Genomic DNA, 13,471 nt, shown 5'->3' on the forward strand with positions numbered 1-13,471 from the left:
TGTGAGGTGAGGCCGGGGCGGGGGCGGCCTCCCGGGGGCGGCGGTGCTCGCGGGCCCGGCCCCCTCGCGGGTCCCGGCGCGGCGAGGGGCGCGGCGCCTTTGTTGCGGCGGAGGCCGGGCGCCGCCCGCGCCGCAGCGGCCTTTTTGTGTGCAGATGGTGGACGCGGGCGGCTGCCCGGCCGGGGAGGGCTGGAGGAGGATGGAGGCCGCGCCCGACGGCGCCGTGGACATCGTGCCCCTGGACCGCTACGACTCGGCCCGCGCTAAGATCGCGGCCAACCTGCAGTGGATCTGCGCCAAGGCCTACGGCATCGGTGGGTCGGGGCGGGGCCGGGGCGGGGGTCCCGGGGGCGGCGGTGGGGCCGGGGCCGTGGCCGCCTTTGTGCGCGGGGTCCCGGGCCGCACCGTGCCGCGCGGGGGTTCCTCCGGAGCCGGCCGGCCGCGGGCCGGGGCGCGCGATGGCGGGGGCGCGGGCGGGGGTCGCCCGGCAGGTGCTGCAGGAGGCGGCGCGTCCGCGGCCGCCGCTCGGTGGCTGCGCGGGGGTGGGTGCGGGGCCGGCCGTCCTGCCGGGGGGGGGGGGGGGGGGGGGCAGACCCTGGACGCCCTGCGCTGGCGGGGCGCGCAGAAGCTCGCACGCGGAACTGCCCCGTCCCCGCGGTGGGCTCCGGTTGTGAAGAACTGGGTAACCTTGTAGCCGCATCCGCTGCGTTCGGTCCTAATGTGCTTAGCGGATTACGATGTTCCTGGCTCCAGCTCTCGGAACTTCCCAGACGAAGGGTTCCGTCGTGGCTTTGTAAGACCCGGTGCTTTGTTTTGGGTCCGTGCTGGGCGCTGGCGCTGGGCAGCCTACCTTTTCCGTGGACGCCGCTGTCCGGCGGCCTTTCCTCTGGTGCACACGTCCCGGCTCCAGGGCCGCAGCAGCGACGTGCGGAGCGGCCCTTGGGGATGGACTTGGCGGACCCCGCGTGAGCCCGTCCGGAGCAGGGTGGCCCCGGGACAGGATCGCACCAGTTGGAGCGGCATGTGCGCGGGGGAGGCCCGGCGGGCCGTGAGGGTAAACGGCCTGGGGCCTGCGCTGCGCTGCGCTGGTCGGCTTCCTTGGGTTGGCTGGACAGAGTGCAAGGAGCGCCTTTTCCTCCTTTCACAGCCTTGGGATCTGCGGTTTCGCTGATGGCTGCCCTGAAGCGATGCAGTTTCTGGGGAGTTGGGTGCACACGTGAATTTTGTGATTTTAGGGAAAGCGTGGAATTGATAAAAGCTGCAGGAACGTGAGAGTGAGTCGTGAGGAGGAATACCGGGTGTCTCGCAGCCGGGGTAAGGAAGGGCCCCTGAGCCTGGTGGGCCTTTGCGGCTTTGCCTCCGCCTGCCTGGGACGCGCGCCGTTGGCTGGTTTTTCTCTGACGTCGCCTCCGAGAGGGCTTTCCGCTGGGCTACGTCTTAGGTTCTTTCCAGCTCCGGGCGGACTTTCTGCTTTTCCATGGCCGTGTAGTACTTCACCGGAGGCTCGGTCACCGCGCACGGGCGCTGGCGGGGCTCCGCGCCTGGCTCCGAAGCCCAGTGTGTCCTTGGGCCCGGCTCCTGGGGCATGTGTGCAGGGTCTCGCTCCTGTGTGTGTTTTGGAGATGTTATGTATGGAAATGATTGCGTCCTGGTGGTGAGTGCTGCGCGGGCGCAAATCCTTTTCAGAAGCCCTCTCGTTGCTCGCTTAGCAAGCAGATGTGTGTGTGTCGCTGCGCTCAGCTCTGGCGGCCGGCGTGGGCTTCGTCCGCTCTCTGGAGATGAGTGTGCCTCTCTCAGGGTCCAGTTCTATTCCCAGTACCAGCTCTCTCTTCAGTGCTTGTGGACGCATCTGGTAATTAATTCAGAGGCTCATTAAAATAGGCCTTACGGTTTTGGGATCGTTAAAGGTGGGTGTTCATAGAGCAGAACGGGCGCGGGAGCGGGAGGAGGAAAGATGCTGTCCGAGGACCTGAGACCGGATTCCGTGTTGCCCGTCCGGCGTTCAGGGGCTCTCCCGTCGTGGTGGCGCGGTGGCCAAACGCTGAGTCTAGGAGGTCTGGTTTCCGTTCAGTTTTGCCAAACAAAAAGGCTTTTCCAGTCTGTATGTTGATTCAGAAGGGGAACAGATTTTTTTTTTTCCCTAGTTGAGTGTCTCTTTAAATTTACAAATTTGGGCGATCCTGTCACGTGACCCAGAAGCCTCACCTTGGCTCAGCTGGAGTGGGTTCTTGGAGGTCGCTGGTGTGGAGGTCACGGCCTGGGTGGGAGACTGGCGCTGCCCGCGGTCTGTCTGGCCTTTCAGGAGAGCAGAACGGTGGAGGGGAGTGGGTTTTGATAGGATAGTTTAGACAGCACCCCCCCCCCCCCGAAATTCTTCTCCTAATCTAGGGGCCTGTTCTTTGTTTCTTCTGTGGGACAGCTCCCTGTGTCTCTCCGGTTTAGTTCCAGCTAATTAGACGCGTTCTTGGGGTCTGCAGCTTCCAGGGCGCGTCGGTGTTGCGGGTGACGGTGAGAGTGTCTTCAGTGTTTCACCTGTACGGTTGTCATTAAGCAGCTGCGTGAACCTGAGTAGCTTCTTCTCTGTGCGGGAATGGAAAGCACGCAGACGCTCTAGGGCCCGGTGCTCCGAGGCTGCCGTCATGCTTTGTGTCTGCCTTTTGGGACTGTCCGCGTCCCCCAGGTCACTGCGCGCCATCTGTAGTGCCCGGGGAGGCTCAGCGGCGTGTCCGTCCACCGGGCCTGCTGGTGGCCTGCTGGTGGCCTGCTGGTGGCCTGCCGTGATTCAGAAAGGCGCCTTCGGCTCGCTGCAGCCCAGAGCCGGGGCCACCTTGTGCTTGCTCCGCCCCTCCTTCTCGGGGTGACTGTGGTTTCGTGGAGAGTGGTGTCGTTATTTTCTTAGCGGTAATGTACTGCATGTGCTGAGGGTGTTCGTTTAAAAGTATCTGCGAGAAAGGGTAGAAGCTGGTGCCCGGCTGGCGTGGTCGGTAGGCCATGCGACATTTGGTCTCTGAGCCCTGAGTTCAAGACCACCTTGGGGCTAGAACTTACTTACGAAAGCCAAAAGAAATAAAAGTAGGGTTTACCTGGGAAATTTTGTGATGTCTTTTTCAGTGAAAGTTGTAAGAAATTTGTAAAAAAGGAGTGACCTGAAGTGCCATTTGTTTACAGAGGAGAGTGCTGTAAGGGGTTACTGCGTTCCTGGCTTTGATTTAGCTCATGACCTTAGAAGCTTAAAGGGTTCTAGGTCTTGGTTTCAGGGGGTAATGGCAGGGTATAATTGTTCTCTTCCAAGGACAGTGTTGAAACAGCAAGCAGGGAAAGTACTGGAAGGCACTCAGCTGTTTTCAGACTTGTTGCTATGTGGCCGAGTGCTGGTGATTTTCCTGTCAAGGAGCCCCGGGAGCCAGGCTGACACTGGTCACACCTCAACACTCCCTGGCCAGGGGCTGAGCTGCCCGAGCTGGGCAGGCCCGGAGGGGCCACCAAGGCAGCTCACGGGGGTGGAGAGAGCCTGTCCTCCTCGAGGGATTGACCCTTGTCCTCACACTCGCACTGGAGTGGTCAGACAACGGATTGGGAAAGCGTGTTGTGGGGAGGGAACTCCTCATGGCTGGGCTGGGTCTCTGCGGCGGAGCTGGGGGATCTGCTGCTGTGTCGCGTTCTACAGACTGCAGGGATGGCCTGGACCCTGTCTGCTCAGTGGGTGTCAGGAGCAGCCTCTCTTCAGGGTCAGCTCTGGGGCTCACCACCTTGCTTTGTCGCAGGGACCTTTGGTGAAAATGAACTGTGTGCTCCGAACCCCTCTCCAGGCCCCAGAACTGGAAGTAGAGCCGGGGCTGCTCTTGTCCCTAGGCTGGTAGGAGAACAGGCCCTTGTGTGTCTCAGTCGGGAGGTCCTCATTTGCAAGCAGATGGTCGTTTTTTTTAACCCAGTGATTCACTCAGATTCCTGGTTTATGAGTTCACATTGTATTTTTTTAATTAAAAAAAAATTTTTTTTTGAAGACCTCATTTATTTATCTGACAAAGAGGGAGAGACACAGTGAGCACAAGCAGGGGGAACTGCAGAGGGAGAGGGAGAAGCAGGATCCCCATTGAGCAGGGAGCCTGACATGGGGCTCGATCCCAGGACCCTGGGGTCATGACCCGAGCCGAAGGCAGCTGCTTCACGACTGAGCCCTGCAGGTGCCCCTGGATTGTACTTTCTAATAGTCGATTGTTCTTGGCAAGAGCTTTGGGGACTTTGGAGGTGGAGGGGCCAGGCAGCCTGGATGTACCCTCTAGGTTTCCTAGATAGTGAAGAGGCCGCTGCTTGGCCTGTGGCACGACCTTCCCTCTGCTCGGGAGCGCTGAGGACTGCCTGGTGTCCGTGGGGCCAGGGGTCCTGGTTGTCCTGGTGGATGCTCTGTTTGCCGCACTCCGCTGCTTGTCCGGTGGGTGCCAGAGCTGGAACCCTTCTTGAAGCGGCTGGAGTGCGGAGAGGGACGATGTGTGTTCGTCCCCACGGCCGTGACCTGCGTGAGTTTGCGTTTCTAAAGCTCTACCAGTTTGCACGCATCCCCTTTCCTGTCCTGCGCGGATGTCCACCTCGAAGTTCAGACTGTCCCGATCCTTTACACGGGAGCGACCCTCAGAGCGGCCGGCCGCTCCCAGGCTGCAGTGGTAAACTCGCGCACGTGTCCCTCCAAGAACCCCGTCCGTGTGACCTTTACCCCTGACTAGCTCCTGGGCTTCCCTTGCTGTTGATTGGTTTTGTGGCTGTGGTACCGGACGTGGACAGTGTTCTTTTTTACTTCCTAGTTGGACGGTTGAGCCCCTCCGATTGCTTTCATCCGTCGTCTGATCGGAGCGTGGCTGGGATGGGGCCAGCGGTCACCGCGTGCTGCCCCGGGCGTCACTGTCGTGTGCGCTCCGTAGCCCAGGGCGTCCGTATGGGCCGAGGTGCATCCATCAGCCTGAAGCCCACGCGAGCTGTGTAAGGAGGGAAGGGAGGTGAGCGAGCGCAGCGCGGCGTCCGTGCCTCCGCCGTCGGGAGGCAGACTGGGGAGCCACCGGCTGGGGGAGTGGGCCGTGGAGCCGTGGGCAGGCTTCGTGGGTCAGAGGCTCGGAAGGATGGGTCCGGTGTGGGAAGCCCCTCTGGGAGAGAGGGGGCGTCTGGCTGGTTGTGTGCAGGAGAAGAAGTGCTCGATGCGGACTGAGTAACCTCGTGACAGGGCTCGTGGACCGGAGTAGTAGGGATTGGTTTAGGAGACCAGTGTGGACCAGGTGGTCCGCGGTGTTCCACGCTGGGTGGGGTTTCTTTCGTGATGTGTGTCTGGGAAGGTTTGTGGGGGGGCGGGCTGATGAGAGACGGAGCCTGGCAGGATTCTTCTAGCAGGTTGGAGTGGGCAGAGGCTGTCGTCTGGTGGGATACCTGGGATCAGCTCTCAGGGTGTTTTGGCTGCCATGATGACATTACGTAGCCTGGATGACGTCTGTCTCCCCCAGTGCTGGGGGCTGCAAGCCCCGGACCCTGGCGCAGGCAACATCGGCGTTGCGGCGAGCCTGCTTCCTGCCTTGGGGGTGGCTGCTCCGTGCTGGGGCAGGAGGGACCGGAGAGCTCTCTGGAGCCTCCTTATGAGGGCACTAACCCCCCGGTGAGGGTGGCACCTCCTCACGCCTTCAGCCCGGGGCTGGCTTTCACTCTGCGGGTTTGGGGGGTGCACACAGAGTCCCTAGCAGAGCTGGGGGTGTTTTGCCTTATGGGCTGAGGCTTAGTCTAGCCTGTCTGCAGCGGGGACGACAGAGCAGATGAGCCCCCCGAGACCGGCTGGGCTGACGTTGGGGTGGGAGGTGGGCCCGCACAGGGCCCCCTGGGTGGGAATAGTCAGTCCTTATTCCGCACAGCTTTTCTGCTTTCGTGTCTTTCCGACTCCTCTATCTGGCCTAGCCCTTGCTGTGTGCCTGATCCGTTCACTTCCGGGCCCCTTGGTGACTGTCCTTTACTCGCTTCAGACTCACTCACACAAAATTAGATTGCTGTCAGTTCAGCGAGCGTGTGCTGTGGACTCGGGGGTCCTTGACAGGCCTCTCAGGGCTAGGGTAGTGCCCGACTCGGCCGCACACTCAGACACCTGGGATGCACCCAAGAGGACAGGCACCTGGGGAAGGAACAGGTGCTGTGGCAGAGCAGGTAAGGGGAGCGTGAGGGAATCTAGAGTGTTTCATTCAAGTTAAGTGAGGCTTGAGTTTGTGGCTTAGGTGGGGAAGAACCAGGTGGAGGTGAGGGCACAGGTGGTCGGAAGCCAGGATGGAGAGGAGGAGATAGGGTAGGGCCCCTTCCTGCCCAGGGGCCACCAGCCTTGCAGCTGGGACTGGCGTGGGCTCTGGGTGCACGGTGGGAAGGTGAGTGTGCGTTGGGAGAGATGCCCGGGGCCTGGCCTTGGGCTGCCTTGAATGGCTGGTGGGCAAAGTGGGGTTTTGTTGTGTCAACTGGGGAGCTGTTGAAGGTTCCTGAGGCGAGAAGAGATGTTGGAAACCTGTGCCTTCCAGAGAAGTCTCTGTAGGGTAGGGTAATGTCCCTCGTTTGGCAGGTGCACTGGGAAGAATTTTCCTTCGGAGCCCTGGGAAAATCGGCTCTGTTGAGAGACACTTCGCACACGAACGTACAACAAAGCGTACACGTTCCGAGAATGTGGTTTGAGGAGCCCGAGCACGGTCAACCTGCTGGAGCTAGAGCTCTTTGCACTGACCGACTACAGGGGTCCGTGTGCGCCCCTCCAGCGGGTCCCGGCCCAGAGCCTCTCTGATGTGCTCCAGGGGCTGTGGGTGAGCTCGGATTTTCTAGGGCCTCTAGAAACACAACGCAGCTATGCCGTGTGGCTTCCTGCGCGTGGCCTGGTAATTTGGAGACTCAGCTCTCCGTGTGCACAGACCTTTTTGCTGCGTGGGGCGAGCGGCGGCCCCTGTGGTCTGGCTGCTCCCGCGGGCGTGGCCACTGGGACTTCTGTCTGCCACGGATACTGCCGCCGTGGGCGCTCGCGGACACGGCTGGGTGTGGGCATCTGTTTCTGTCGTCCTGGGGGACACCCGGCCCTGGAGTGGCTGGGTCACGTGGTGTTTTTCACTGCCCACTTCCCCTTCCTGTTTGCACCAGCCCCGCCAACACGCGTCCTTGCCGGCACACGGCACTTTCGGTCTTTGTAACTTCAGCAGTTTGGGCGCACGGGTCGTGCTGGCTCCTGGTGGCTCCGGTGTGCGTTGCCCTCATGACTCAGTGATCAGCACTTTTTTCTAGGCTTGTTGGCCGTTTGAATCTTTGTCATTGTTGTTGCTGGTTGTTTTCAGGTCTTTGGACGGTGTTTTAAGAAATTAAACTTTTACTTTGAGATAATGGCATGTTAATATGGCATTTGTAAGAAATTACACAGTGAGGTCTTGGGCCCCCTTTCCTCAGTCTCCCCTGTGGTAACTTCTTGCAGAACGGTAACTGGGCACGACAGCCAGGTTACTGACGTAGCAGGATGCAGACACAGAACGTTCGGTTCCCACAGAGACCGCACCGGCCACCCTTCCTCTGCTTGCTCTTTGCCTCGGTTCCCGGGGCGGTGCTTAGATGACTAAGCCTTTTTCCTTGTCTGGTCTCAGTGCTCGGTGCTATAAATTTCCCACTTGGTACTGCCTTTGCTGCATCCCACATACGTCTGGTACGTTGTGTTTTCATTTTCATTCAGTTCGGTGAGCTCTGTTTCCCTTGATGCTTCTCGTTGACCCAGGAGTTATTTTTAAGTGTGATTTCCACGTGTTGAGATTTTCCTGTTTTGTTTTTCTGTCGTGATTTCCAGTGTGACTCTGCTGTGGTGAGGTAATACTCTGTAGAATTTCTAGTCTTTTAAACTTCTTGGAGTTTGTTTTGCTGCCCAGGATAAGGTCTTTGTGGTGAACGTTCCTTGGGCGCTGGAGGAGATGCATTTTCTACTTGGGATGCTGTGGTCTGCACGTGCCCACCGGGTTCCTCGGCTGGGTGGGATCATGCCCTCGTCGATTTCCGTGTAGCACTTCTGTCGGTTGCCAGTAGGGGTGTTGAAGTCCTGAACCCTGCTTGCATACTTGTCCGTTTCTCTTCTCTTCCCTCAGGTTCGGAGGCTCTGTAATTGGGTGCGTTCCCATTTAGGATCTTAATGTCTTCCTGATGGGTTGACCCTCTTATCGTTAGGTGATACATCTCTGTGTCTTCAGTTGTCTTCTGCTGTGTCCGGTACTGCTGGAGCGAGGCCTGCACTCGTGTGTTTGTTTGGGAACAGGGTTTTCCTGGCACTGCCGCGCTGGTCCCTTCATTTCCAGCCTCCTGCGTCATGGACTTTGAGCCGAATCTCTCGTCCACGGCACATGGCGGTATTGGTCCGCTCTGCCGGTCTTTGTCTTTTATGTGTGGTCCTTGGGGTGTTTACGTTTAGTGGAGTTGCTAGTAGTTAAGGCTTAAGTCTGACATTTTATTGTGTTTTATGCTTCTTGTTTCCATTTTCATTTTCTGCCTTCCCATGGATCGCTTGACTACTTCTCAGGACTTCGTCTTGATCGGTGTAGGTTGTTTGCAGGAGCACGTCTCCAGTTCTCTCAGTAGCTCTGGGTGTCACAGTGTATGGGACTCACCCCGGCGGACTGGCACCGGTTGGCCATTTCGAGTGAGGTGTCAAAAACCTTTTTCCACCTTGGTCGCTTTGCTCTCCCCACCTTAAATACTGTTGTTGTGACTGTCAGAGGGTGTTGGGGTCTTTGTTTGTCACTAGATGTTGTCCAGAAAACTCATGAGGAGGATAGTCTGTTGCATTTAACCAAATTATCAGTACCCTTCTGTTACTTTTCCTCCCTGATGCTCCAGGATTCCCTCTTCTATCATATTTAGACATTCGTTTAAGGTTTGCTGGACATTTTTTTTAATATTTAAGAAAATTAAAAAGAAATCTATTTGAGAAAGAGAGTGAGAGAGGGTTTGAGGAAGGTGAGAGGCAGAGGGAGAAGCAGACTCCCCGCTGAGCAGCGTCCTGATGTGGGACTGGATCCCAGGACCCCGGGGTCATGATCCAAGCCGAAGGCAGAGGCTTTATTGAGTGAGCCACCCAGGCGCCCTGGAAATTACTGTTTTTGTTTTGTTTTTTGTTTTTTTTTTTAAGTTTTCCTCTGTCTGGGGGTGCCTGGCTGGTGCAGTCATTTGGGCTTCCAGCTGTTGGTTTCGGCTCAGGTCATGAGCTCAGGGTTGTGGGATTGAGCCTCACTTCAGGCTCCGTGCTCAGGGTGGAGTCTGCTTGAGTTTCTCTCTCTTTCCCGCTGCCCCTTCCCTGGGCAGAATGAGTAAATAAGTAGATAAATAAAGTTTGTTTCCCACTTCGAATGTCTCTATTTTTCCTCCATCCCTTCACCAGGTGTGGAATCTGCTTGGTGGCTCTTTACCACAAGCGTGGGAAAAAGGTGTGCCGCTTCCGTCCAGCCCACGTGGCTCCGGGAGAGACCTGCTGTCCGTCGAGCTCGGGGCTCCTGTTTGGAGTGCAGGGTTTCTCTTCAGCTGCTTCCAAATATTTTTTTTGTCTTTAATTTTCAAAAGTTAGGGATGACGTGTCTCAGCGTGGATTTCTTTGGGTTTGTGTTATTTGGGGTTCACTCGGTTTCTTGGAACCTGTGGATTTATCGTTTCTGCTGTATTTGGGAGGTTTTCAGCCATTATTTTCTCCTCATACTCTTTCAGCCGTGCTCGCTGTCCCCTCTGTTCGGGGACTCCAGGGACCTGGATGTTGGCTCTCGTGCTCCTCTCCTGCAGGCCCCGAGGCTCATTTGTCTTCGGCGTGCCGTCTGTCTGTCCAGCTTGGGGGACTGTGTCTCTCTGCCCACAGGCTCACTGCCGCCGCCCTCCGTCACGTCTGCTGTTGAGCCCAGCCAGCCAGTGCAGTTTGTTGCTCTAGTTTTTAGTTTTGTATTTGGTTCTTTTATCACTTCTTTTTCTTTGCTGAAATTCTCAATTTTTCTTGTTTCCGGAGGATTTGTCGTTGCTTGTGGAATCACTTTAATGATAGTTACTTTAAAGTCCTCGTCGGAGAACTCCGACATTCTGCTCACTTTGGTGTTGGTGTCAGTCGGTGGGTGGTCTTTCCTCATGAGTCATGAGTTTCCTGGTTCTGGGTGTGACAAGGGATTTTCGATCATTTTTGTGTCGGGAGCCTCTGGGTCCCATCTTCAGTTCCCGCAGCGTCATCCCTAGTCAAGCACAGCACGCCGGCCTGGGCCTACCTGTGTGCATCGTGGTGCCAAGGAGTCTAACGTTCAGGGCCCGAGTGCTTTCGGGACGGCTGCCTGGTGCGTCTGTGGCCAGGGGTGCTCCCGTTGTGCCTGCTGGTGCTGCTTTTAGGAGGCGGAAGAGCTTCCTGGCGCTGGACGGCCTGGAGTCTCTGGAGGACAGAGAGCGTGTCCCGGGCCGGGTGCTGGCCGTGGTGGGGTCCCCCTGTGCAGATGGTCGGAGGATGGGGGATGGAAGGAGAGTACTTCCAGACTGGGGGCTGTGTGGAGCGAGGTGTTCCAGACTGCTCATTAGTGCGGCTTCTTGTCTGCCCCCCACTGGTTCTGCCGGCCCGGCCTGCTGTGTGGGGCTCCCGGTCAGTGTGGGGCAGGAATGAGCCCACTCGGCTTGCCTTCTTTTGCGAGGCAGAGGGTCAAGAAAGCCCAGTCTGGACAGTCCTGTTGGGTGGGAGGTCATGAGCTGCCCCGTGGCTGTGCCACTCCTCCATTCCGGGGGTCCCAGAACGGTTTGCCCTCCTCAGGCGGCTTTCGTGATCTCCTTTTGGTTGTCTTTTGACTTTCTTCCTAGGTTTGTGGTTGGACTTAGAGGAGAGGAGCAGGGAGGGACAAGTCCGTGCCCCCTTGTCCTTGAACACTTGGCCACAGGGCCCTCACGGCTGCTCTGAGTTTGTGTTGTGTTCTCCGGTTCTGCCGCACCGCCAGCAGGCTCCTCCGTGCGTGCGCCTCCGCCTGTACCCTGGGTTTCGTGAACTTTGCAAGTACGGAAGATTCTTGTGTGTTTGCTGGAGGACAGTCTGCCCCGCGTTTTCTCTCCTCCCTCTTCCTGTGACACTTGTGGACACCGTCGTTTTCCTTCTCTGCTGCGTGTTCTCCTCCGTGGCTGGTCTGCGGCTCACCAGTCCCGTCTGTGAAATGAGGCTTCGTTACTGTACGTTTTTGTTCTAGAACTTCTGCTTCATTTTTCTTACCTGTCAAGTTCTTTTTTCTTTTTTTGTAATTTCCAGATTGTGTTTCTGTCAAAATGCTTCCCCATCTTTTTTTAATATTTTGTTTCATTTTTTATACTTTTATATTTTTATTTTATTTTTAAGGATTTTGAAGATTTTATTTATCTGAGAGAGAGAGAGAGAGAGAGAGAGAGCGCGCGCGCGCGCACACACACAAGAGAGCACAAGGAGGGGGAGCAGCAGAGGGAGAGGGAGAAGCCGACTCCCCGCTGAGCAGGGAGCCCGATGTGGGACTCGATCCCGGGACCCCGGGATCCTGGCCTGAGCTGAAGGCAGACGCTTCACCGCCTGAGCCATGCAGGCGCCCCTTCGTCTTGTCTTTTCTCCTCCGTTGTTTGGCTGGAGGCCTCCACTGACTACCCTTGAGTACCCCAGCCGTCGTCTCTGGAACCTGCTGCTTCGTCTTTGTTTCGTTGCCGTTTAATCAGGACGCGTCTGGGCACTGTTTTCTTCCAGTCGGTTCCGTTCGGTTTTGCTGGGCTTCCTAAGCCTGCAGACCTGTGTCTTCCAGTAACTGCGGGGAGAGTTTGGCCATGACTTACTCAGAGGCTTCCGGGCACCAGTCTCTTCCCTGCAGGAGCACAGGCGTCAGACGTCCGATGTCGCCCCACTGCTCCCCGAAGCTCTTCCTTCTCTTCCGTCTGTCCCTTTAGCTTGACGATGTCACACACACGTCTCCGCTTCACTGACCCACTTCCCCGTCCTCTTCATTCTCCTTCCTGCTCAGGGAACATTTTGTCGATACACCATATTGTTCTGTCCTCAAATTTTGGTTCTTTTTTTCTCCCAGTTTTATTTCTCTGCTGAGAACTTTAATCGTCTCATTTATTTCCAGAGTCCTGACCTTGACCTTGTAGAGCCTGGTTGTAGTCTGTGCTTAAAGTCGGTCATTCTGACATCGGGGTCATCTCAGGGTTGGCGTCTGTTGCTTGAGTCCCCCCCCCCAAGAATTGGTCACATTTTCCTGTTTTTTATTTTATTTTATTTTTTAAAAAGATTTATTTATTTGTCAGAGGGAGAGAGGGAGAGCACGCACAGGCAGACAGAGAGGCAAGCAGAGACAGAGAGAGAAGCAGGCTCCCTGCCAAGCAAGGAGCCCGTGTGGGGCTTGATCCCAGGACGCTGGGATCATGACCTGAGCCAATGGCAGCTGCTTAACCCACTGAGCCACCCAAGCATCCCTATTTTATTTTTTAAAAAAGATTTGTTTATGTATTTTAGAGAGAGAGTGAGAGCACAAGTGAGAGTGCGCGAGGGGGGAGGGGTAAAGGAGGAGGAGAGAGAATCCCAAGCCGACTTTGCGCTGAGCCTGGAGCCCGTGGGTTGGATTCCACGACCCTGAGGTCATGACCTGAGCCGAAACTGAGTCAGACGCTCAACCGACTGAGCTACTCAGGCGCCCCTTTCCTCGTTTTTACGTGTTGACGAATTATGGATTGTGCGTTAGACATTTTGACTCTTGCGCTGTGGGGCGTGTTCTGGGTCCTGCTGAAGTCTTCGGACACTGCTGATGTGTCCTGGTGCTTTGTTTGTAGTGGGTGGTAGTAATCACCTTCAGGTTCAGGCCATGGGTCTGCTGTGCTGTTTGTGTGCAGTGCGCTCAAGGTCATTTTGGTTCTTTGGGTCTCTTCTCTCCCACATGCACGTAGCTCAGGGCTGTGTGGGTTCATCCATGGAATTAGGGATCCCCTTCCTGGTTCTCTCCTTTCTTGGATTCTCCCTACACTTTCTGGCTTCAAGAAGCCCCTTTCCTCCGGCTACAAGGACAGGGCTTCAGGTGGAGTCCTAGCTGCCCACGATGTCACCGTGCAGTCCCAGCGTGCCTGGGGTGGGGCGGCCAGCGAAGAGAGGTGGGAAAACGGCAGCTGCCCTCACGTCCTCAGACCATGGAGGCCCCTCCCCTCTTGTGTTCTGGCTCCTGCACTGTCCCCACCGTCCTGTGACCAGGGCGGGCTGGAAGGGAAGAGGGAAATCAAGCCCGGGTCCCACTTGCCAGCATGCAGGGCCCTTTCCTTGGTCATCTGGCAGGAAGGACCCGGTTTGCGTCAGAATTTTGTGTGCCCCCCGTGCTGTGCTGCGTCGGGCTGCCCTCGGCTCAGAGGCAGGAGAGGAGCTGGGTACAGAGCTGGGCACCCCGTAAGTATTGCTCCTTCGGGCTTGGCTTCTGCTCGCACAGTTGTCTGCTGTTGTTGCCGTCGA

General features: G+C 57.1%; 1 protein-coding gene across 2 annotated transcripts in view; it reads left to right on the top strand.

Moving 5' to 3' along the window:
• Window positions 1-80: 80 nt before the first annotated feature.
• CAMSAP1 (calmodulin regulated spectrin associated protein 1) overlaps window positions 81-13,471 on the top strand; it is a 57,096-nt gene continuing 43,705 nt past the window's right edge. For both annotated transcript variants that reach the window (XM_032866220.1, XM_032866221.1), the window contains exon 1: window positions 81-314. In XM_032866220.1, the coding sequence (XP_032722111.1) occupies window positions 155-314 (160 nt within the window). In that variant the 5' untranslated portion in view covers window positions 81-154. The remainder of the gene's footprint in view (window positions 315-13,471) is intronic.

Source organism: Lontra canadensis, unplaced genomic scaffold, assembly GCF_010015895.1.
Source record: "Lontra canadensis isolate GAN:19392208 unplaced genomic scaffold, GSC_riverotter_1.0 scaffold30, whole genome shotgun sequence".
NCBI classification, from domain to species: domain Eukaryota; kingdom Metazoa; phylum Chordata; class Mammalia; order Carnivora; family Mustelidae; genus Lontra; species Lontra canadensis.